This window comes from Pelodiscus sinensis, chromosome 2 (assembly GCF_052426305.1).
Source record: "Pelodiscus sinensis isolate ZL-2025 chromosome 2, ASM5242630v1, whole genome shotgun sequence".
Taxonomy (NCBI): domain Eukaryota; kingdom Metazoa; phylum Chordata; order Testudines; family Trionychidae; genus Pelodiscus; species Pelodiscus sinensis.
In genome coordinates, this window is record NC_143053.1 from 197,701,843 (window position 1) to 197,726,255 (window position 24,413).

The following is a 24,413-nucleotide window of genomic DNA, read 5'->3' on the forward strand; positions in this document are numbered from 1 at the left end:
ACTATCTATTTCTTAAGTTTTAAGCGAAGAGAATAAAATAGCTGAATGGCTAGTTCAGCTTCTAAGAGTATGTGTATAGCAGTTTCTTTGGGGCTAACTATTTTTATCTAGTAATATAAAAAATTTGTGAGCTTTTTTTCAAAAGCCTTGTCCATTTGATATATGACCCATGAAGATACATATACCATAATTTTCATTAGTGCATGCCCCTAAATTGTATGACTAGGAATGAACAAATATGTCTGTCTTCTAGTCTTTTCCTCCACCCTGACTTCCTGAAAGCACCAGCTCCTTTAATGTTGCTAAAGAGAGAAGTGTCTGATAACACAGAGCTCAAAACCAAAACCTACTTAAAAAAGAGTCCAATCTAATCTGTATTTAATTAATCTTCTGGAATTATTTTTAAATATGCTTGTGAATCACTACCTCTCTATGGCTATGATTCCCAGAAGCACTGTACAGTGCAGTTGGAATGGTGAAATACAGTGTAAGCCTACTGCAAAAGATCACCCACATAAAATTCAAAATGACTGAAATTGAGGGAGGGGAGTGGTTTGCTCTAAGAAAAAAGGCAGGGGTGATTGGGACAGCGACGTGCCTACAAAATCAGGAAAGGGTCTAAATTTTTGATATTTTTACTCTTAAACCTGAAAAGATGTATATGTTCTGCCTCAAAGCTCAAACACAAATAAAGCAGGAATCTTTTAGCCAGAGTGGAGATAAAAGTATAACAAGGTAAAAGCCTGGCTCATCTCTTGTTTGCAGAATGGAAGAGAACCAACTCCTATCACCCTTTCCTCCTTACCTTGGTGAGTTTCCCAGCAGAACCTTCCCACTTCTTGGTGCCAGTCCCAACTCCATAACACATCTTTGTGTAGTATGTTGCTAGGGTCACAAGCTGCCCTAGCTTTACTCTGCCAATCCCTATGTTCACAGCAAGCAACTAGTCTTCCCTGCCAGCCTCTGGCTGGGGATTATACATTCCCATCATAAGAGCCATGTGAGGTCAAAGTAATAAAAACCATAGGAATCACCAAGTTGTTACTTTCAAGTAGGAAGAGAATAGATTAATAGTAATGTGGGACTCTCCCATGCTGATATTCCTATAACTCTCCACTATTCAGATATCTCTAATTGCCAACCTATGTGACAGAAGGATGGTGTGTGAATACAGATACTAATCAGGATAAGAAGCAAAGAGGTAGTCTTGAATGTTTGATCCCAAATAATTCAGATGCATCATTTTTTCATAACATATCTGGCTGAAGGCAGGTAAAATCTCTTGGTTTGGTTTTGATATACCCCCCACTATAACCCCTAGATCCCTTTTTGCAGTACTGCTTCCTAAACAGTCGCTTCCCATTCTGTATGTGTGACACAGATTGTTCCTTCCTAAGTGGAGTACTTTCATTTGTCCTTATTAAACTTTATCCTATTTACTTCAGACCATTTCTCTAGTTTGTCCAGATCATTTTGAATTATGACCCTATCCTCCAAAGCAGTTGCAATCCCTCCCTTTGGTATCATCTGCAAATTTAATAAGCGTGCTCTCTATATGCCAATATCTAAATTGCCAATATCTTATTAAACAAAATCAGTAGTACTAATGATGACCTACCAAGATAGTGTTGTGTAATGGTTTGTGATCATCTGCTAGGTATTTGTATTTAGGAGCCCTTTGCTTTGCTTTAATTAGGTGCCTAAATTAGGCACCAGAATCCATACTTTGGCCCCAGTCCATGGCTTGATGGCTGAGCATGTGAAATTCCCTTTGAGCTTGATGGGGCTGCAGGTGTTCAGTCTGTCTTGAAATGCTGCTTTTTATTTTTCTCTTTCTTGTAGGGTTTCTCTGCAGCCATTCTCACTTTAGCACCTCCCTGGTAAATCAGATCTGCAAGGGAGGTTCTTTAGAATGACTCTTCTGCTCCTTTCTCTTTGCTGGCTAAGGAAGCACTGTGTGGGATATATTTGATTGAGTTTTACATTGTTTTCAAATATGGCTCTAGGTATCTGAATGTGGGTCACTAGAGATAAAAGTTTTAACCCTGGTCTCTGACAGTGGCTATTTTCTTTCCTCAAGAAATCTGGTTACACACTTGAGGACTCTTGATTAGCTTTTGTATAGTAAGTCAGTGGCTGAGGTCACATCCCTATTACTCTGACATTGCAAAATAAACTACAGGATGGACCTCCATGGTCTGGTACCTGAGCTGTCCCGGACCAGGGAAGGTCAGTGCTCCCCTGCTGGGTGCCCCACTCCCAGGCTTCTCTCCTTGGGACTCCCTGCCCTGCCCCTGGCCCTGCTAATGCTGGGCCAGCCTGACATCCCACCCTGCTGCCCCAGGGTCTCCCCGAGTTCCTGCTGGGGACCGTTTTGCTGCTGCCAGCCCCACTGCTGCAGGGTGTTCCCTGGGGTTCCTGACTGGGGCTACTCAGCTGGCGGCAGCCCTACTGCCACTGGGGGATCCCCCGCTGGTGCCACCCAGCCACTCCTCCCCAATGTTAGGGATTCTGTGGGTTCCCCAGCCAGGGCCGCCCGCCTCCACCAGCTGTACTTCAGCTGGAGGGTTCCCTGGTGGAGGCTACCCCCTCACCCTGGCCCCGCTGCCACCAGGGATTTCCCAGGGTTCCTGACCGGGACTGCCTGGCTGCTAGCAGCCCTGCTGTAGCCGGGTGTTCCCTGGCAGGAGCAGGACACCCCACCCACCTGGCCCCGCTATTACCAGAGCTCCTCAGCCAGGGCCGGAGCAGCATGGCCACTAACTAGTCCCGCTGATGCCGGGGGTTTCCCAGTCACTGCCTGGCCCTGTTGGTACCAGGGGCTCCCCAGATGATTCCTGGCCCAGATGGGGCTGTCCAGCCCTTGTGTTGTTCCCGCCTGCGGGGCTCTTTGATCCAGCAACATCTGTGGCCTTGCCAGACGATGGCTGTTGCTGGACCAGAAAATCCCGAATTTGGGAGATTAAACTCTCTATTTTTTTTTATTCCTATGGACCACCTGGACCCTATTCCAAAAGCTGAATGTACATTAAATGCAAGCAATTATCTGTTAACTTTGAGGTTCCTAAGTGAGGAATGAGAAATCCAGTACTTCCACTGTCTATATTGTACATGTGGACTGTCTCCAGTGCTGTTACTCTTGCGACTTTATCAGCAAGCACTCAATTAACTTTAATATAGCACTGTTCCGCTATTACTCCTGATTGGCCTGGGCCTTGATTCTCTTTAATCATAGAGCTTAAGGCATCATGTAAAGAGAACATGGTTTCAAACTACTTACAGACTCTGAATTCGTTCAGAAAACTGTTTAATTTTTTATTCAGCCACTTTGATGACTTGACTTGGTAATTAAATAGAATCAGAAAGCTGAGCCTATGACAGATTGCTGTGTTGTATTAAATTTGGTTGTGCTTGCCAAGTTTTGTAATTATTGCTAGGGTCCAATTTTTAAATTCTGCACCAAAGTCTATTTTAAATTAAAACCCGCCACAAAATTCTCTTTTTATTTTGCATTGTCTTTCTATAGTAGATATGAAACCGGTAAAAACAGTGCAAAGTATGAGGTGGGGAGAGAAAGGAGTGTCATCTGAGTCAGATTTTCAACACGAGGCAGTCTGATCTATCAAATTCTTGCACGAACAGTGTTTCATGCTTATTTTTTTGCATGAGCAAATTGAGTAGCTGTATGCCTAAACTTAACAGAAGTGCAGCTTACATGAATACAGGTTGAACCTCGGTACTCCAGCACTTTCTGGTCCAGCAACATCTGTGGTCTGGCATGATTTTAGGTATCTGGATGTCCACTTGTCATGGCTGTGGCTATGTTTCCCACAGCCCCAAAAGTTTGTTTACAGCCACCAGTCTGGCTCTCAGTATTTTGTGTTGTTATTTAGTTCTAACTTACCCCTAAATGTCTTCTAAGAGCCCAGTCAGCAGGAAAGCTTTGGTAATGCTGCTAGCAGCTAGACACTATTGACCTTCTGTAGTTTGGCATTGGTGAGGTCCTCAGGGTGTTGTACTAGAGAGGTTCAACCTGTACTTCGGTTTTTCCTCATATAATTTTGAAGTTGAAGACCTTTTGAAAATGGGGCCAAATGAATTGGTGACAAGTACTTATGGGATGAGTTACTGGACTACATTCTAGTCTAGGAGTAGGCAATAATTTTTGACGGGGCCACTCCAAGATTTTAGAAAGTGATTGAGGGCCGCACTCTTCCATGATATTAATGGAGGAGATGCGGGGTCTGGGATGGAGGTTGGGTGCAGAAGGGAGCTTGGGGTAAGGGAGTGGGGTGCAGAAGGGAGCCTGGAGCCTGGGAGGGAGTTGGGATGAAGCAGGTGGTTGTGACCTAGGGCAGGGGACTGGAGTGCAGGGGTTTGGGATGTGACCTATGGTAGGAGAGTATTGTGATCTGGGGCAGGAGATTGGGGTGCCAGATCTGGGAGGGTGTATGGGTGTAAGAGGGGGACAGAGGGTTTTGGCATGTTGAGTGGAGGTGAACAGAGGGTTGGGGCAGGAAAGGGCTGGGGTGCCAGAAACAGGGTGTGTCCAAGAGACTTACCCTGGAAAGTCTGGAAAATTAGCTGGAAAACTAGCCTGCCTGCCTGCAGAGCTTAAAACATTTCTCAGCCAGCCAGAACTGCCTTCTTGCCTGGCCATGTGCTGAATAACTGAGCCAAGGAGAGGGGGGCGTGGTGCTTCTTGGCTGCCTGTTTTTCCAACAAGCAGCTTCCATTGGCCAGTTTCTGGTCAGAAACCAGCCAAGGGGGTTGTGCTGGGGGCGGGGTGGCTCCTGAAACTTTCCCTTTCCCCTCCAGTTTTAAAACAGAAATGGAGTCCTGCAGCTGCATTTCTGCCCAGCGCACTGGGCTGCGGGGCAAGCAGAAGAGCCTGCCTGGGGCTTTCCACTGCCTCCATGGACTGGATCTGGTGGCTTGGCAGGCTGGATGCAGCTCGCGGATCGTATTTTGCCCAAGCCTGTTCTAGTCACTGGCATTATAAAAAAAAAAGCTAAGTGCTGATTTCTGGAGACACCAGTGTGGCTTTGAACAGTCATGTCTTGCCTTAGGATGTTAGTTGCTGGTTGCTATAATTCTTTTTGATATTTAAGGGAAACTTGCCATTTTATTTTAAAAATATAATTTTAACTACTTATAAAAATTGCCAAAAACATCTAAAAATCTCATATTCTCATAGACTCATAGACTTTAAGATCAGAAGGGACTGTCATGATCATCTAGTCTGACCTCCTATGTGTTTGCAGGTCGCAACATCTTTGCAGTTTATTTTCACCAAAAGTGCTGTGTTGCCCTTTTCACAATAATGTCATAATAGAAAATAAATATATCATCTTTCAATTAGTCTTGCTTGAAAAAAGTTCAAAAAGCAGTGGGCTTAAGAGGTATAGGAAATAATGGGATAAAAGTTGAAAAGCAATTTTCATTGGGGAGAAAAACGGATGCAGAAAATCAAACTTGTGTTACTGTAACCCACACACCTACTGTCCCATGTAGTGGTGCTTAGACCACTTAGAGAGAGAGAGAATGAGTTTCCTCTGCCTTGGCTAAAAACCAGTGGGCTTTTAGTTCAAGCAGTAGAGGCTCATGCCCTAAGCTCCAGAGGTCCCAGGTTTGGTTCCACCCATAGATAGCCTAGGTGGAGGAAGGCAAAGCCTTCCCAAACTGCCAAACATAGCCAGACCCTCACTTCGCCCCCAGAATGCCTGCTGTAAGCGTTTTGGAGGCAGAGTTTTGCTGACCCCAGCACCTGCCCTCCCCATGCTCCTGGCTGGGGGGAGGGAGGAGCTGGAACTTTGTAGAGGCCTCCTTCCCCCGGGTACTGTGCTGTGCAGCCTCCTCTCTTTTTCCAGTGCTCCGGTGAGGCGGGGGATCCAAGTTGGGTTCACATGCCCCCTCACCTCTCTTCCTCCCCTCGATGCTCCGCAGAGGCTGAGGCATACTTGGCTCACTGCCCCGCCTTTCTTCCCCTCCCTGATGGTCCATGGAGGCTGGGGCATGCTCGGCGTGCTACCTCACCTCTCTTCCCCTACCCAATGCTCTGGGGAGGCTGGGGCATGCCTGGCACACTGCCCCGCCTCTCTTGCCCTCCCCAGTGCTCCAGGGAAGCTGCCCCATCTCCTCCTGGGGGCCAGGGGCACACTTGATGCACTGCCCTGCCTCCTTCCCTCTCCAGTTCTCTAGGGAGGCTGGGGCATGCTCGGTACGCTGCCCCACCTCCTCCCCTCCCTGAACCACCCCTGGTTTCGCCTGTTAATGTTACACTATAACAAGTCAACCTTCAAATGAACTACAGTCAGATGGGTGGGGAGCTTTCTGCCTGTTCCTTGTCTTGTCAGAGAGTGCTTTTAGGGCTCTTGCAAGCTATGTGCTTGTGAATATACAGTCATTCACACATACATCTCATTGAAAAGGGGATATTTAAAACAAATCCGTTAACAACATTTTAGAGAGATTCTATTGCGATTCCCTATAAATACTGCCATAATACAGTAGTAAATAATATGTGGGGACTTAAACCAGAGATTGGCTTGCTTGTTTGTTTGTTTTTTACTCTTCTCGGAACAGTGTTATTTTTCTTTTGGCGGCACAAATCTGTTTGCACACACAAGTATGTTGACAAACTCTATGGTATATAGATTATAGCTCCAGGAATCTGTCAGTAACCAATCCATCTGGCTTTTCAATAAACAAACACAATGTATTTTAGGGGTCTTCTGGATTAGAAGAAGCAATATGCTAGCTATTATGTCTGCTCCATTTAACTTTTCCTTGAAGAATATGAGTGACGTTTCATGCCAAATAGTTTGGGCGCAAACTTTGACAGTGTGGCTTTTCAGATTATAAAGCTATAAAGTTATAAATTTCTCTGTCTAGAGTTTCTCGTATTTTTTTTATTTCATCTCTCTCCCCCCACACCCTTTTTCTTTACTGTCTGTTTGGTCTTAAAAGTCTGAGGTGAAATCCTGGCTTTTCTGAAATAGGTGGCAAAACTCCCATTTAGTTGAATAGAGCCAAGAGTTCACCCCTGGACTTGGCCTATACCTAATTGACCAAATTGGCTTAAATATAATAATTGTAGTTAAGCTTGTTCTTAAAGTCAGACCAGGAAAATCTTGTGGTGTGGTTGTAATTATGTCTGTACGAAAATGCTTACACCAGTGTAGCTTATGCCACTTCAATGAACTCGCATATGTATTGTGTTAAACCAGTATAATTACCTCTACCTTAAAGCTTTTTATTGGCATAATTATCTTGGTTAATTAAAAAAAAATGTACTCCTGACTGACACATCTGTGCCTGTATATCAAGCTTTATGTGAAAAATGAAATAATTTATACTGATGTCTAAGTTATCTTAAACGGTCTTCTGTGTTAACATGTGTGCTAGCGTGTTACCTAACACACTGTACCAGCCCAGTCCAATGCGAGACTAAACCTGACTGGTGGCAGGCAGGAAATCATTAGCCAAACTATTTTAGGATGGGATTTCTGTGGGATTTGAATGTACATTGTCCATTATAAATATTCCCACTCCTCAGGTGACCTTTCCAACACTGATGTCTTAAATCACTCTTGATAATGAATATATTTAAACAGTATGTTCATCAAGAAAAAAATAACTGCATATCAGTGTGGGTTAGAGAATAAAAAATTGATCCTTTCAATAACTACATGAAAACAAAATAATATATTGCCAGTCTACCCAATGTAGAAATACTCAAGTTGTAATATATAATAAAGCAATAGTCTTTCAAATTTAATCACTTACCATTCCATTCTTTCCAGTCTTATGCAGGGAAGTATGTGCCTGCTATTGGATACTACATCCATACCCATAGTCCTAAAGCTAAGGTTAAGATCAACTTCAAAGGAGTTGCAATTGGTGATGGTCTCTGTGACCCTGAAATGGTAGGCTTTACATATTTTTTCTATTTTTTTTGTATATAATTAAATGGAGTGCTTTTCTCCTATTACAGTTCTATCTAGATAAACGGTATTAGTTTCCTAAATGACTTCCTAATGGTTTTAAACCTTTAATATTTGCCAAATGTTTCAGAATGTCAAGTTACTAGATTGTTTTTTTTTTTTTTAATTAAAATTTTACTCAGTTGAGGTCAGTGACTGATTTAGAATTTTTTAAAGGCAATATTGGAAAAGTAAAATATGCCTTCCTAACTTGTCAGCTTCCATTCTTGTGTGCCTGTCTGGTAGATGCTGGGTGGCTATGCAGAGTTCATGTACCAAATTGGCTTGGTGGATGAGAAGCAGAGGGAGTATGTCCAGCAGCAGACCGACCTGGGAGTAATTTACATCCAGCAGAAGAAGTGGATAAAAGCCTTTGAAGTACGTATGAGAGGCCCGCACATTGGACTTTAGCAATTAAAACCATCTGAACTAAGTAAGGGGTCACAAAGAAGCATAATGAAGATCAGAAGTTTGATGCTGGAGAAGGTGCCCATTGTAATGTGGTAGAGGTCGGGGTGAGGGAACGAAAGGAAGTAAAAATATCCGTAGAATTTGTTTTGGCCTCATTTAAAACAGAGAGGCTTTAGAATATATTTATACAGTCCTGTCTTTCATTAACTGTTTTGTTTCTTTAACTAAATGCTTGTATGCCTGAAGGTTTAACTTCCCCATGGAACTTAGAGAAAATGCTGTGTAGAGAGTTGCTACATATACTTGAACATGCTAGTAAACTTTATATTAAAAAATAAGGGCTGCATTTCATAGCAGTTAATCCATGTCTGCAAAGAATATTGCTTCGTGGCTCATAGCTGCCCAGGTTGCAAGATGTGGTGGCATCCAAGATGATTACTGCACACAGAAATTTTCTCTACGCGAAGTAACTCGGTTCAAGTGAATTATAGTAACTGCTCTGTGTTTTATAATCTCTGTGTTTTTAAATAGGTAACTTTTATATAGTTTAAGCATTATAATGGGAGAATATGCATCATATTTATGATGTGTGAACACAGTCCCTTTAGACACTTTCAATATACAGATAATATTTCTCACAATGTTTGCAAAATAGAATTAAAATAAGAAAATTGTTAAATTTTTAGGGAAAACATATACTTTATCTGACATCTCTCCAGAGATTGGATAAGTAGGTTGGCAGTGGATTACTTATAGGATTCTCAGACACTATAAAACTGAGGGTCATATGAGTACCTAAGATAGGTATGAACTGTAATCAGTATTTGGGCATGTAAATAGAAGTGGTTTGACAATCAAAGATGAAAACCTGCAGCTTCCTTGATTTCAGTGAGAAGGATTGCTAAACACATCTGAAAATAGCAAAATACTTTTCTATTTTGGTGAATAAATGTGAATTTAGGATCCTAGATTAGGTACTCAACTGAGAAATATTTTATTATTTAGTTACTGGAGGTTCAAATTTTGAATAATCTTTGGAAACAAGGTGCCAATTTCAAACTTGTGACTAATGGAAATTTGCTGTATCAGCATTCAGAATCTGCTAGCTTTGCTTAATATGTCCATCTCATGAATGAAGAACAGTGTGGGGAAACTGGCATAATGTCCACTAACTGCCTCTCATGCCAGAAAATATATCAAATATAAAAATTGGAACCTGTTTCTTAACCCCACAAAAATAAAATTCTTGAATCAAAATATTTATATGGATTAGGTTTCTTCAAAACCTCAGTGTATGTATTTGTCATAGGGAAATGCAGTTTAAAGATATCTGTTGTAACCTTGCAGTAAAAAATTATTAGGCCATGAAGTTTATCTGAGTATCTGGCCCATTACTTTTAGCCTCAGCGAAAATGAAGAAATGGGTCAGTTCCTAAAATGCCTTAGTATGTTTGAAACATTTCTGCATATTCCATATTGTGCCTATATAAGGAATACAAGCTACTACAGTTGCTTTAAAAGTATTTGTGTCTTCAGTTTAGATGTTTGATTTTTCTAAACACATCTCATCCATATATATTTGAACCTGTTGCAGCTGGCTGTCATCTGAAGTGACATTAATTATGATTGTAGTAATTTGGGAGAAACGTAAGATGATGTTGTTTAGCTTTGAGGCTGTCTTTGATTATTGAAAAAAGTTTTAACTATGAACTTTAAAATGAGTTAGCATGAAGGACTGACTGTGGGAGAAAAAGTGAAGGACTGGACAGTTTCATATTAGATGTAATAATAAATGTGTTTTCAATATATTAGGAGAATAAATTACATTTCCTTCCAACTTACATTTCTGAGAAGGAAAAAGACAAAAGTTAAATGACAAAGTGGCACAGATTTCAAAAGTGATTTTAATTTTAAATTCAGAGTCAAAATCATTTTTCTTGTATCCTGTATCCTTCATGCAAACAGTAATTCAGCTGATATGGTTGACCTCTGTTTAATATGATATTAAAATTATTTTGAATTCAAAGCTTATGACAGTTGGTCAATACGACATAACAGTTATTTTTAAAAAACAGTGGAAGGATGCCAACATGACTTACACAAATAATAGTTCAAATTCCTTTCTGTTGGAGTGAAGCTGGAGTTCTTGCTCTATATATATTAATGTTGCCTTACATTTGTGTACATTACTGTTTCCACTTCAGGGGGTCAATGGAAGTGGCTGAGGGCTGGGCAAAGTGATCTCTGAAGCTAAATCGATGAGAGTTCAATAAATTCTCTTTTTTTAGAAGCATGTGTAGCATGTCTTAAATATTTCAACATATAATAAACTCTTTATTATTTGCTTCTAAGACAGAGCTTTGTGTAAGGCCATGAGGATTTTTTCAAGCTAAATATTTAAAGCAATTTTAATTAACTGTTAATGGGAGTTAGAACAAGGCCTAAGAATAATCTGGTAAGGATCTGGATTGCAAAATTCCCAGGCTTCTAAGCTCCTTTTACTGCCTAATGGAATTAAACTGGTTTCTAGACAAAATATCTTAGTTTATTTAAAGTTCTAGTCAATCTCTAGACATGCCTTTTCAATTGGTGGTAATGTCACAGAATTAATAATAAAGCCTATCAAGCTTCAAACCTAAAGACTCTTTCTACTCAATCTACCATTCAAGGACAAGCTTGAGTGAGTAGAGGGGCTCAACTTGCTGGGCCAACATAGAAGGCAAATTCTAAATCAGATGGTCTTTCTGGAACACTCTGGCCCTGGGCGCATAAATCAAACACAGTTGGTGCGAAGATTCCAGCTGTTAAAAGTGGTAAAGCCATAAAGACCTTAATATTTCAAAGAAACACCTTGACTTGTGCCCAGAAACAAGCTAGAAGCCAGTGCAGTCTGTGGAGGAAAGTGTCTGACATGCTAAATGAGCAGGCAGAGTGCAACTGTTCCAGATAGAGATTTCTGAGTGGTCTTCAGATGTCACCCATATAAATAACAATGGGTTTTCTTCATTGTCAAATGAATAACCTTTGATTTCCCTTTGCAATATACCTAGACACAAGTGTAGACTGTAAAGATATTTAGATTAAACATGAACCATGAAAGTATATTTCTAAAATATACTGAAAAAGATTCTTTTCTCTTATAATTTTGGCTTTGGCATCGGAAACTTGAATAGATTTCTAATAAAACATGGAATGGAATTCATGTTTAAACTTAATTAAGAATTCATATTTAAACTTAATAAAGAACAAATTTAATTGAGAAGTAGCAATGATTTTATGTTTTGAACTTTAAATACATATACTTATCTTGGTGTCTCCTTCCAGGTTTTTGATACTCTATTGAACGGTGATGAAACAGGTCCTTCCTTCATTCAGAATGTTACAGGATGTAGCAACTACTTTAACTTTTTGCAATGCCAGGTAAACTTACTATTGCAATAATAAAAAGCCCCAAAACCAAACAAATGTACTGTCTAACATAAGCAAATTTCTTATTCTGCATGTCAAGGTTAGGAAATTGCCTGAATGTAGTAATGGTGTGTTTTAAAGGTAAACTAGTACCAGTCTACTCCTACACTTTTCACATGTTTAGCTCTTAAGTATGAGTTGTTCTAATGACTTAAAAGAAATACTCACATGCTGAAAATTAAGCATTTAAATACTTTTGCTGATCAAAGCCTTACTCAAGTTAAACACTTCATCTGTAAGCCATCTTTTGTAGAATGTGGTTTGCAGTGTTAGGTAGCTTCTGTGTATTTCACCAATTCAGTCCTGATCATGTTTGGTAATCAAATGTGATCTCTGGTGGTAGTTGAATTCCTTTTCATATAAAATGGAAGTAGAATGGTATGGCATCTAACATCTAGTAATAAATCAGTTGAGACCTCTGCCCTCCTCGTTCTGTTTTTAGGCTCAAGAGTCAGGGTGGGAATACAGGGGGACTTTTCCCCCTTACTGTAGAGTTTCATAAGAACATAAGAACGGCCGTACTGGGTCAGACCAAAGGTCCATCTAGCCCAGTATCCTGTCTACCGACAGTGGCCAGCACCAGGTACCCCAGAGAGGGTTGACCAAAGACAATGATCAAGCGATTTGTCTCCTGCCATCCCTCTCCAGCCTCTGACAAACAGAGGCCAAGGACACCATTTTATCCCCTGGCTAATAGCCTTTTATGGACCTAACCTCCATGAATTTATCCAGCTTCTCTTTAAACTCTATTATAGTCCTAGCCTTCACCGCCTCCTCTGGCAAGGAGTTCCACAGGTTGACAACACGCTGTGTGAAGAAGAACTTCCTTTTATTAGTTTTAAACCTGCTACCCATTAATTTCATTTGGTGTCCTCTAGTTCTTCTATTATGGGAACTAATAAATAACTTTTCTTTATCAGCCCTCTCCACACCACTCATGATTTTATATACCTCTATCATATCCCCCCTCAGTGTCCTCTTTTCTAAACTGAAAAGCCCCAGTCGCTTTAACCTCTCCTCATATGGGACCCGTTCCAAACCCCTAATCATTTTAGTTGCCCTTTTCTGAACCCTTTCCAAGGCCAAAATATCTTTTTTGAGGTGAGGAGACCACATCTATACACAGTATTCAAGATGTGGGCGTACCATAGTTTTATACAGGGGCAGTAAGATGTTCTGGGTCTTATTTTCTATCCCTTTCCTAATAATTCCTAGCATCCTATTTGCTTTTTTGACCGCTGCTGCACACTGTGTGGAAGTTTTCAGAGAACTGTCCACGATAACTCCAAGATCTCTTTCCTGATTTGTCGTAGCCAAATTAGCCCCCATCATACTGTACGTATAGTTGGGGTTATTTTTCCTGATGTGCATTACTTTACACTTATCCACATTAAATTTCATTTGCCATTTTGTTGCCCAATCACTCAGTTTGGTGAGATCTTCTTGGAGTCCCTCACAGTCTGCTTCTGTCTTGACTATCCTAAAAAGTTTGGTATCATCTGCAAACTTTACTACCTCACTGCTTACCCCTTTCTCCAGATCATTTATGAATAAGTTGAACAGGATTGGTCCCAGGACTGACCCTTGGGGTACACCACTAGTTACCCCTCTCCAATCTGAAAATTTACCATTTATTCCTACCCTTTGTTTCCTGTCTTTTAGCCAGTTCTCAATCCAAGAAAGGACCTTCCCTCTTATCCCATGGCCATGTAATTTACACAAGAGCCTTTGGTGAGGGACCTTGTCAAAGGCTTTCTGAAAATCCAAGTATACTATATCTACTGGATCCCCCTTGTCCGCATGTTTGTTAACCCCTTCAAAGAACTCTAATAGATTAGTAAGACAGGATATCCCTTTACAGAAACCATGTTGACTTTTGTCCAACAAATTATGTTCTTCTACATGCTTCACAATTTTATTCTTTACTATTGTTTTGACTAATTTGCCCGGTACTGAAGTTAGACTTACCGGTCTGTAATTGCCAGGATCGCCTCTAGAGCCCTTTTTAAATATTGGTGTCACGTTGGCTACCTTCCAGTCATAGACTCATTGGCTCCTGTCTTGAATAAACAAGAGTTGGCAGAATTCAGGGGTTTTCATCTTGATGTTTGAGGTCACACTGCTGAATATTGCTTGTTTCGGCATTTCAGATATTCAGACTTGATGCATCAGGTATATTAGTTCGAGTACAGCAAGTAGGAAATTACTCCTGAAGTCAAAATCTTTCTGAATTCTTTGTATTACCGGTTTATAATCCAAGTCTTTGGTAAACAGGAGACATACTTACACTTAAATACTTTACCTACATGTGAAATCTCACTTAGGAATCTTACTAAAATTGTGAAGATTAGTTTAAGACTGTGGGAAGAAATTGTGCTCTGAATGGAACTATCTGAGAAAACCATTATTCTCTCTTGTGCATGATATTTCCGGTACAATGTGAGATGTTTGCATGTAAAAATACTTTATGGAAATGGCCAATTCAGAGCACAGTGCATCTTGGACTTTGAATTTTTATTACATACTGGTATTGGATTTAGTTATTTAGATAAAAGCCCTTGGGAGGGGAGAATTTAAATCTGCACACTAAATTCAATTCAAGCAAATAGCCTCTATTTCCTATAACAGAGTTTAAGCATTCTAGCACCTTACATTTTAAAGGCAACTAGGGGGTGATGCCTCCTGCTCACTGTGTTCTCCAACCCCTGTCTCTGGGGTTAGGTAACCACAAGTCCTTTGCCCCCTGGCCACTGGGGAGGGCCAGGCCGAGGCATGGCAGCCCTGGCCTGCCCGGGCTCTCTCCCCGCCCAGCTGCTGAGCCCTCCTGAAGCCAGGCCAACCCCTGACTCTTCCCCCACTCCTGACTGCCAGGAAGTTGGTCCAGGCAGAGGTCATGGTTGGCCTGGGTCTCTCCCTCCGCTGTGAGGGGGAAGGGCTCGTGCCGCTTGCAGCTCACCCCTCTCCCCCTACACACAGACACTGTTCAAGCCCTGGCTTCGCCCCTTCCCAGCCATGTCAAGCCCTGTGCTCTCCCTCCTAGCCACCTGTAGGGAGGGGAGACCGGGCCCAGGCCCCACATTGTCTCCCCCTCTGGCTGCTGGGAGGAAGGGGGTCAAGGCCCAGGCCCCTCACCTTCTTATCTCTGCCACAGGGAGGAACAGGTAGGGGGCCCATGCCCTTTGCCAGGCCCAACACTCTCCCTGGCTGCCAGGAGGTAGGAGGGCAAGGCCCAGGCTGGAGGACCTGTCAGCCGACGGTCAGGGCAGGGTGTGTTCCTATACCTGTCCATTATGACCGGCTGAAGTTCTTTTAAATTGTGCTTGGTTCTGTTACAGCAACCGAAGGAGTCAGGTTAAAACTTAAACAGTTACAGGTTTATTATAGAAGCTTATAAATCATATGGTTGCAATGGCTATTGCTCTATTTCTTAACTGCTAGCAAATATAGATCTTAAAAATGGTTACAAAGAAGATAAAGATAGAAAAATAGAAATAATAGTACCAAGTAACAGCTTAATCTTTAAAGAGCTCTAAGTCTATGTGTACACTTAAGACAGAGGACCACATCCAGGTACAATTTTTACCCCTTTCTGTGCCTCTCGACTCGAGCGTGTCAGGCCAGGGCCGGTCCCTCAATTCCTAGGAAAGACGAAAATACGAGGTGGGCATCCCCATGGAAACTCGGGAGGTCGAAACACCTAACCCGACCAGCAGGTAGAGGGTAGATTGACACTCAAAGTGAGTGTGTTGCTGGACCCATCTTTATACCCATGGGGTCACGTATTTCTTTTTCTTATCTGTGATGCCAAATGGTGCTGGTCTGTCTTTTGTGAGACCAGTTCTTACAAGGGAGTTGTGAACTTAATTTACACTTGTAAGAGAGAGGACTAAATTGGAAGTACTGGAGATTCTTTTCTCAGTGGGAGGTTCCTCTCCCATAAGACTTGGCTGTCTGTGATCGTATCAACATGGGTGCCAGCTGAGGCAGTTCTCGCAGCCTTGAGGTCAGCTTATTGCCTTAATCGCTCTCTCCTCATATTTATGTTTTCAGCTTCTCAGGATCAGATGAGCCAGCATAGACTATGCTGATTTTATTGCTTCTTTTCTGCCCTGTATGCTTCAGGAACCTTAGAGAGGCAAATAAGATGGATGAGATGGGGGGGTTTCTGTCTGGCTACAGGACTGCAATTTAAAACTTCAGCAGCCACCTGCCATGTGGCAGCTGCCAAAGGTACAGCCAGCACCGGCTCAGGGGACGGGGTGTCCCCCAATCCGGACACCCCCTGCAGCTGGCCTGTCTGCCAGCCTCTCTGCCCCCCTTACTGCTGGAGCACTGTAATTTTGGCTATCCACCCCACAAGCCCACCACCAGCAGTAGCAGCTTACCTTTAGTGCTGCTGCTGGTCTGGAGCCATAGGTTGCTAATCCCTGCTGGGTTAGCAGCAGGGAGGAGGGAGAAAAGGAGAAGGCAGGGCAGCTTCAGGGGGAAGGGACTGTGGGTGGCACACAAGAAAATGTTTTATATAAAAAGATGTATACACTAGTACAAGCTTAATAGGGTTGCTAGGTGTACGGTTTTCGCCCGGACAGTCCGTTCTTTCTGGCCCCTGTCCGGTGTTTAAAAAAAACCCCAGAAAATACCAGACGTGTAAAATGTCTGGTATTTTCTGTTTTTCTTGGATGGAAGGCTGGCCGGGGGAAGCAAGGAAAGCAACAAGTTTTGTTTCCTGGGTTGGTGGTAGTTGTGTTTTGTTTTTGTTTTTTGGGGAGTTTTTTTGCTTAACAAGTTTGGTCTCCCATTTGTTTGTTTGGTCAACCAAGGTTTTTTTCCTACAATGTTTGGGATTTTTGGTGAAAGCATCTGGCAAGCCTAGTTATAGAACAGAACTAAATGCCGAGTTCCAAAGTTAACATTCGTATTACAGTCCCCCAAATGCCCTAGTGTACATTTTTTTAAAGGCATGCAATCTCTGAACATTTAATATAGCTTACTTTAGTAAAGCAGCGAAATACCAGTGCATCTCTGCTGTTTCAGCCATAACACTTTCATAGTCTTGAAAAATGTCTTGCCTCTCTCTTGTGTTCTTGAAGAAAGTGAAATTTTCTTAGGCCTTGGGAGAGGGATATGTGGGTGGGGTGGGGGAAAGTAGATGTTTCCTCATCTGAAACGAATATGAGCAACCAGGTCAAATTACTTCAGTGCTTCAAAGTTAAAATTGAAATTGCAGAGGCAGTAAACACAGTCTTCCTTTATGTGGTACTTTGCATGCTAGGATACAGAGCTGTTGAGGTGTAAACTGAGAAATGCATGCATACAATTTTGTTTTGTTTAATGCAGCTTTCCCACCCAAATTTTTCCTTGTAACAGGAGCCTGCTGACCAGGAATATTTTGGAGTATTTTTGTCACGATCAGAAGTGAGGAAAGCTATCCATGTGGGAAACCTAACCTTTCATGATGGGTCTACAGTTGAGAAGCATTTGCTTGAAGATGTAATGAAGACAATAAAGCCATGGTTGGCAGTAATTATGGATAATTACAGGGTAAGAAAGTAAAAGCTTCTAACTTCCTACTCTGGGAGTATGTCGTCAATACAGATTAATTTAGGCTCTTACCCCTAACCTGTTACCTACCATGTGTGCACACAAATCTTGGACCTGGATTTGATGCTTTTACCCCAGGCTAACTAGCCCATATTAGGGCCTAAGAAAAACCTCAGGAGCTACTATTACTTTGCAGGTAGACTGCAGTCTATATAGTGCTGATAGCCCAGGGGTGGGCAAAAGGGCCTTCTCGGGCCGGATCCAGCCCGCCAAGTGGGTGGATCCAGCCCGCGGAGGCCCTGATGCTCCCCTGCCCCCAGGTCAATTAGAGCCTGTGTGGGGGGGGAACATCCAAAGTCTTCTCCCTTTCTGCCCCCGCCCTGCGAGCAGCATGCAGCGCTTCAAATCAGAGAAGGTTTCGGGCCAGTTAAGGCCTGGGAGTGGGGGAGTGCGCATAGCCTCCTCCTGCCCTGCCAGGAGCACGTGGAGCTTTGAAGTGCCGTGCACTGCTCGCAGGCTAGGGGGGAGAGGAGAGCAAAGGAGGCTTCATGAACTCCCCCGCCCCCAGGCCAATCAGGGCCTGAGAGCGGGAGAGCCTGATATCAGGAATGAACTGATGCAAGTTGTAGCTGAAAAATTTTGATAAACAAATGTCTTGGTAGGTGTTCACCAACTGTGTCTGATGTGGCTGAATTGACGAAAAAGTGAGCAATCATGCACTCAGAAATAAAGTTAGGGGTTGTTGCAAAATAATACATAAAGAATGTGGTACTTGTGGTGATGGGAATGGGGCCAACTGGTTTTTAACAGAGTACAGCAACATATTGATGCAAAGCTACATACAGTAAAACTCCGATGGTCCAGCATCTGATGGTCCGGCAGTCCTGATAGTCTGGCACCATCAGGAACCCGGAAGTGCTCTGGCAGCCGGACCATGGGAGCTGCTCTGCCCCCAGCTTCCCCGATTCAGCCGCTGCTAAAACTGACCAGCGGCTGAATCAGAAAAGCGAGGGCAGAGCAGCTGGGGTGCTGCCGGGTTGGTCCCGTAGCGCTGCCCCTCGGGGCTGCGGGACTAACCCGGCAGCACCCTAGCTGTCCCCAATTCAGCCGCTGCTGAAACTGATCAGCGGCTGACTCCAGGAAGCCCGAGGCAGAGCTGCTCTGCCCCGGGCTTCCTGGAATCAGCCCCTGATCAGTTTCAGCAGCAGCTGACTTGGGTACACCTGGGACAGAGCAGCTGGGGTGCTGCCAGGTTGGTCCTGCAGCGCCAAGGGTTGGCGCTACCAGACCAACCCGGCAGCGCCCCAGCTGCTCTGTCCCAGGCATCTGGATTCAGCCGCTGTTGAAACTGACCAGCGGCTGACTCCAGGAAGCCCGGGGCAGAACAGCTCTGCCTCGGGCTTCCTGGTGTCAGTCGCTGATCAGTATCAGCAGCGGCTTGACTTGGGGACACCAGAGGCAGAGAAGCTGGGGTGCTGCGGGTTGGTCTCTCCGCGCCAAGGCTCGGCACTACCAGACCAACCCCGCAGCACTCCAGCTGCTCTGCTGCAGGCGTCCCCGATTCGGCCACTGCTGAAACTGACCAGCAGCGGCTGAATCAGAGATGCCTGGGCGAGAGCCAGACTATCGGAATGGGGGGCTATGAGGGGTCTCGGGTGGCATCCCCCCCACCCCAGACTCCTCATAGCTCCCCCTTCCGATAGTCCGGCAAATCTGATGATCTGGCACCCCCTGGGTCCTAAAGGTGCCGGATTATCGGAAGTTTACTGTATCTGGTGTTTTCCCACTGGTCACACGGAATTGTATCAGGAATGCGCCCAACCATTATTTCTAGCACTCACTCTATTCTTAGAGTGCCATAAGCCATTAGCATTTTTCTTTTGACAATATGACACTAGTAATGATTAATAATCAGATTAAGGATGTTAAATAGTTAACCAGTAAACATACCGGTAAGCATGAGGCTTCCTAGCATGCTTGCTGGTGGCCTTTATGTTCCTCAGTCCTCGGTGAGTACTGAACTGGGTTTAGTTCTGTGGCCTAATATATCAGATTTAAAGGCTGCTCTGAAGTTGCACCAGCTGTCAGCAGTGCCAAGGGTGCAGTCTGGCAGCCAAGAATCAGCGTTGCATAGGCAAGCTCCGGCAACACTTGTGATGCTGGAAGCAAAACGGCTTCATGGCATCTTAGGATCTGGGGCTTTCATCGCTGTTTGCCGTTAAATGAAACAGAATTTTTTTGCTTCCTTTGTTGTTGAGTTGTGTACACACCTGCTGTAGCTCTCAGAGGGTATGTCTACACTTGCAGTTTCAGCTACACCAGACTATCACAGCTACATTTCTATCACTATTCTGGATGCAAATGTAGGCATTTGAAATAGTAAGCGAAGCTGGGATTTAAATATCCCGCACATCATTAGCATAATCTCATCCCAGGCTGTTTCCGAACCCAGCTAATTCGAAAGTGAAAGGCTGCGTTAGTTTGAATTGAACCCCTTGGTTCAAACTAACGTTACTCCTCAAAAAATGGGTTTTGGCTGCTGTTTCCTATTTTTCACTGAAGACAAAAGCAAAAAAATCTTACCTACAGTAAGATTGTAAACTATCTACAGACTAGATTACAACTAGATTGTAAACTTATCTACAGTAAAGTTTCACTTTTTGCAAATTAGACATACATTTGATTTGTGTGTGTGTATACATGCCTATCTATGCATTTGGGATTTTGAGTCTATTTCCCCTCATTGTTTGCATAGTGGCATTTTATCAAGCTGACTTGCTTTAATTTGGATAACTTTCCCCCCCTTTTGTAGCTGTCTAAGAACTTAACTGAAATGTTTACAGACTTCTATCAAGCTTTGCCAGAAGATGTTTTATCTTGTCACTTTTAAGGAAATATTATACCAGCAAGTTCAGACAGCAAGTAAAATATGCAATTTGGACATGTTTCAGTACTTTCCTTTAACATTGACTCTATTGTTCTTTGTGAAACCAGGGAAAGACCTCAGGAACTCACGTGTGAATGTTTAGTCTTCAAGCATTAAGATGTTGGCTGCTGTTTTCTTAATTGAAATAAGAGATGCATTGTACATGCTGTTTTTCAAATCCCTGTCACTGAATAAGACAGAAGCTTTTTAGAGTGACATTCATTTAGTGAACAGTCCTGTTAGCAAGATTTTGAAGATTACACTGTTACTACTTGTTGATACAGGCACAGGGATAGAATAATCAGAACACAGTGGAGTATAGTTGCTTTGTTGCATAAAAGGCAAATCATGCTCTCTTGTCTCATGGTGTCACAAATGGCTGTGACTCAAATAAACCTGGTGTTTGTGTGTGGAAGAATTATGGCTGGTTACTTTTGGTTCTGAAGTCTCTTGGAAAACTCTCATTTTGCCTGTTTCAGCAGTTATTTGGGAAGGATTAGATATTATGGTTACTGGCACTTCATTCTCTGGACTTTGTTTTCCATCTTGATTTATCTGATTGGGACACTTGGTGGACGTTGAAATCATTTGTCGTATTTGTATGTTGTCCACTATTCTCTTAATAGAGCCATTTTGCAGAGGATGCAGTGCTTGTACGTGCACTTGAGTAAGCTGTACAAATAAACAGGAATAAAGTATATAATTAGCTTTTTTGTGTGTGAATATGTCGCTCTGGGAAGCTTCTGTACTAACAGGAGGGACATCTGAATGGAAAAGTCAGAAGTTAGTAGTAATAATCTTACCACTCTCCAGGAAAAGACTGTTGCCTCTACATAACCACAGTTTCATCCACTGATGTGAAAGCATTTGCAAAAGCAGGTTTGCATTGTTGTCCTAATTTTTGCAAACGAGAAAACTAAAGCAGAGCTGTTGTGACATGCCCAAATTCATGCAGGTGCTCAGTGGTAGAGTCACAAACAGAACATAGCTTTTCTGAATTCCAGTTTGGTGCTTTATCCACAGGGCTATGCTGCTTCCATTACTTTATATATCATATGAAAAATTATACTGAAAGAATGTTACTGTTCCAAAAGGAATAATTAAAATTAAACAATTAAAGCCCAAGAAATGCAAAAACTAAGGCTGGCTATATAGCCTTAATTCTACCTCATGTGCATGACTGTTTTCCTTTATTTGCATGATATCTGCCTTCTGCTCTACTTAGAGATCAGATGTGGTCAATTGAACTACAACATAAATTCATATTGATCCCTCTCGTAAACTAGGGTTTCCTGGTGTCTGGTTTTCTACCGGACAGTCCGGTTTTCGGTTAAAAAAAAAAAATCCAGAAAATACCGGACATGTGCAACATCTGGTATTTCCTGGTTTTCAGGCTGGGCGCCGGATGGAAGCCTGGTGGGGGTGGGAGGAGTGACTGGGAGGCAGGGCACTATCGGCGCTGGGAGCCCTGGTTGCTTGTGAGGAGGAGGAGGAGGAGGAGGAGGGGCTGTCTGGTCCATGCTCCCGCGTGCTGGTCAAGAGTTTGGTAGAGCCGCAGCTGGACTGACTCACGTAGGACGGGAGTGCCCTGGGATCTGCACAGCCCGGGTCAGTCCTGCTCCCCGCTAGCTGATTCACTCTCCCGCCCCCTCCTAGCCGGCTGGTTGGTTGCTTCTCCCCAACTTCTCCTCCTGGTCTTCCCCGTCCAGTCCCTCCCTCCCTCCTTCTCCCCCCCCCCCCCCCCCCCAGCTCTGCCTCCCGCTGGCCGGTGCCTGCTCCGGATCTTCCCCGGCCAGCACCGCTGCACCCCCCGCCAGCCCTGCTTCTGGTGGCCAGTTCTCCCCTCCTCCTCCTCCTGAGCTCCCCCTGCCAGCTCTGCCCCCGCCAGCCGCTCCCCCCCGATATCCCACGGCCAGCCCTGTTCCGCTCAACCCCTTTCCCGCCCCCCCGACCAGCCCTGCTTCCCATCGGCCTCCCCCATCTTCCCCAGCCAGCCCCGTTGTCCTCCTGTTAGCTGTTTCCCGGCCTCCTCCCGGCCAGCACCACTCCCCTCCCAGCCAGTCACTCCCCCCATGAAGCGTGTCCAGTATTTTTTTTTTTTTTATGACTAACTGGTAACCCTAGTGGTAACTAGGGTTGCCAGGTGTCCGGTATTGTACGGGACAGTCCGGTATTGGCGCACTCTGGTAAAAATCAGAAAATACTGGACCTGTGCAATGTGTATTTTCTTATTTTTCCGGCTGTGCACTGGACGGAAGCCTGGCGTGGGCCGGGGGAGTGGCTGGGAGTCCCAGCTGAGAGGCGGGGCAATGATTGCTGCCAGGAGCCCTCAGTCAGTTGAGTGTGAGGAGGAGGAGAAGCTTCCTCCTTGCTCGTGCATCGCTGGGAACCTGCGTGGGACAGGCAGCGAGTGCCCAGGTCAGTCCCGCTCCCCGGCGGCCAATTTGCTCGCTCCCCGGTGGCCAATTTGCTCACCCCCCTTCCCAGCCGGCTGGTTCTCCCTCACTTCCCCTCCCTCACTTCCCCGGTCAGCCCCCCTGCATCACCCCTCAGCTCTGCTTCCCGCCCCTCCCTCCTCCTGGCCCCCCCTTCCTCCTGGCCAGTGCCGCTGCACACATCCTCCCTCCCCGCTGGCCAGCTATGCTTCCTGCTCCCCCTTCCTCCCAGCCAACCCCGCGGCCCCTGACCTTCTCTCCTCCCCCCCCCCCCAGCTCTGCTTCCCGCTGGCCTGTTCCTTTTCCTGATCACCCTGGCCAGTGCCCCTGCACCCTCTGCCCCCGCCAGCTCTGCTTCCCACCCACCCTTCCTCCTGGCCAGCGCTGCGGCCCCTGATTCCCCCCAGCTGTGCTTCCCTCCCGCCCCCCCCCTTACTACCGTCCAGCCCCGCCCCTCCCGGCCAGTGCCCCCTCCCCCGATATCTCGCAGCCAGCCCTGTTCCGCCCGACCCCTCCCTCCCACGACCAGCCTTGCTTCCCGTTGGCCTCCCCCATCTCTCCTAGCCGGCCCCGTTGCCTCTCTCCCCCAGTTAGCTGTTTCCAGGTCCCCCCCCTTCCAGGCTAGCACCGCTCCCTTCCTGGCCGTTCCCTCCCACCCCCGATGAAGAATGTCCGTTTTTTTTTTTAAATGACTACTTAGTAACCCCTAGCAGTGATCCAGGTTCTCAGAGTCTTTTTTTTTTTCTTTCTTGCTCAACAACTTTGGTCCCCCCTCCCCCCCCCCTTTTTTTTCCTTCAACAATTTTTTTTCCCGGTGTTTTTTTGCGGGGGAGGAGGGGAGATTCGGTATTTTTGTTTCAGCCATGTGGTAACCCTAGTGGTAACTGCAGATAGAATATGGCCGAAATAAAGCATAGGTCTATCTGACTGCCATCTAGGGTTGCCAGGTATCCAGTATTCACCCAGAGAGTCTGGTATTTTCGCCTCCTGTCCGGTAAAAAAATTCAGAGAATACCGGACATCTAAAATGTCCGGTATTTTCTTATTTTCTCCCTCCTCCTCCCTGGCCAGGAGGCGAAAATGCCGGATACCTGGCAACCCTACAAACACTCAGTGCCCAGCCTCCCCACCCCTGGCTCCCAACACCCCCAGCCTCCCAACCCCAGTCTTCATGCTTACCTGGTTCCGCAAGGCTGCTGGCACAAAATGGTTGCTGACCCAGGGGAAGCATTGCTCAGTCTTAGTGCTTAACCCCTCCCCTCTTTCTATCCCTGCACTCACTCTTAAAGGAGACATGCTGGGGGGTTTTTCTCTCAACAATTTTGGTCCCCTGCCCCTTATTTTACTTCAACAGAATTTTTTCCTGTGTTATTTTTTTTGGGGGGGGAGGTGTTTGAATGAGACAGGGGGTCTGTGTCTTGAATGAGACAGGGGGTCTGCAGAAAGAAACTGTATGTGAATACACAAGTTGAGACTTATAATTCATATGCCAAAGAAGAATTAAGGTTCTGTGGCTAATAACTGCTTATTTCTGAGAGCAGTAGTAATGTAGTAGTGCCTGCCATCCAAGAATCTTATAGTCCTCCATAAGCATTAACTACTCCTCTTTTCAGTGGCATGGGGTGTGGAGTGAGGCAGAGAGGTTGT

At 44.5% G+C, this 24,413-nt stretch overlaps 1 protein-coding gene across 1 annotated transcript in view; it reads left to right on the forward strand.

Moving 5' to 3' along the window:
• The window catches only part of CPVL (carboxypeptidase vitellogenic like), a 116,437-nt gene that overhangs the window by 56,973 nt on the left and 35,051 nt on the right, over positions 1–24,413 (forward strand). The window contains exons 9-12 of the mRNA XM_075922149.2: positions 7,806–7,928; positions 8,232–8,363; positions 11,721–11,816; positions 17,232–17,405. Of these exons, the coding sequence (XP_075778264.1) occupies positions 7,806–7,928; positions 8,232–8,363; positions 11,721–11,816; positions 17,232–17,405 (525 nt within the window). The remainder of the gene's footprint in view (positions 1–7,805; positions 7,929–8,231; positions 8,364–11,720; positions 11,817–17,231; positions 17,406–24,413) is intronic.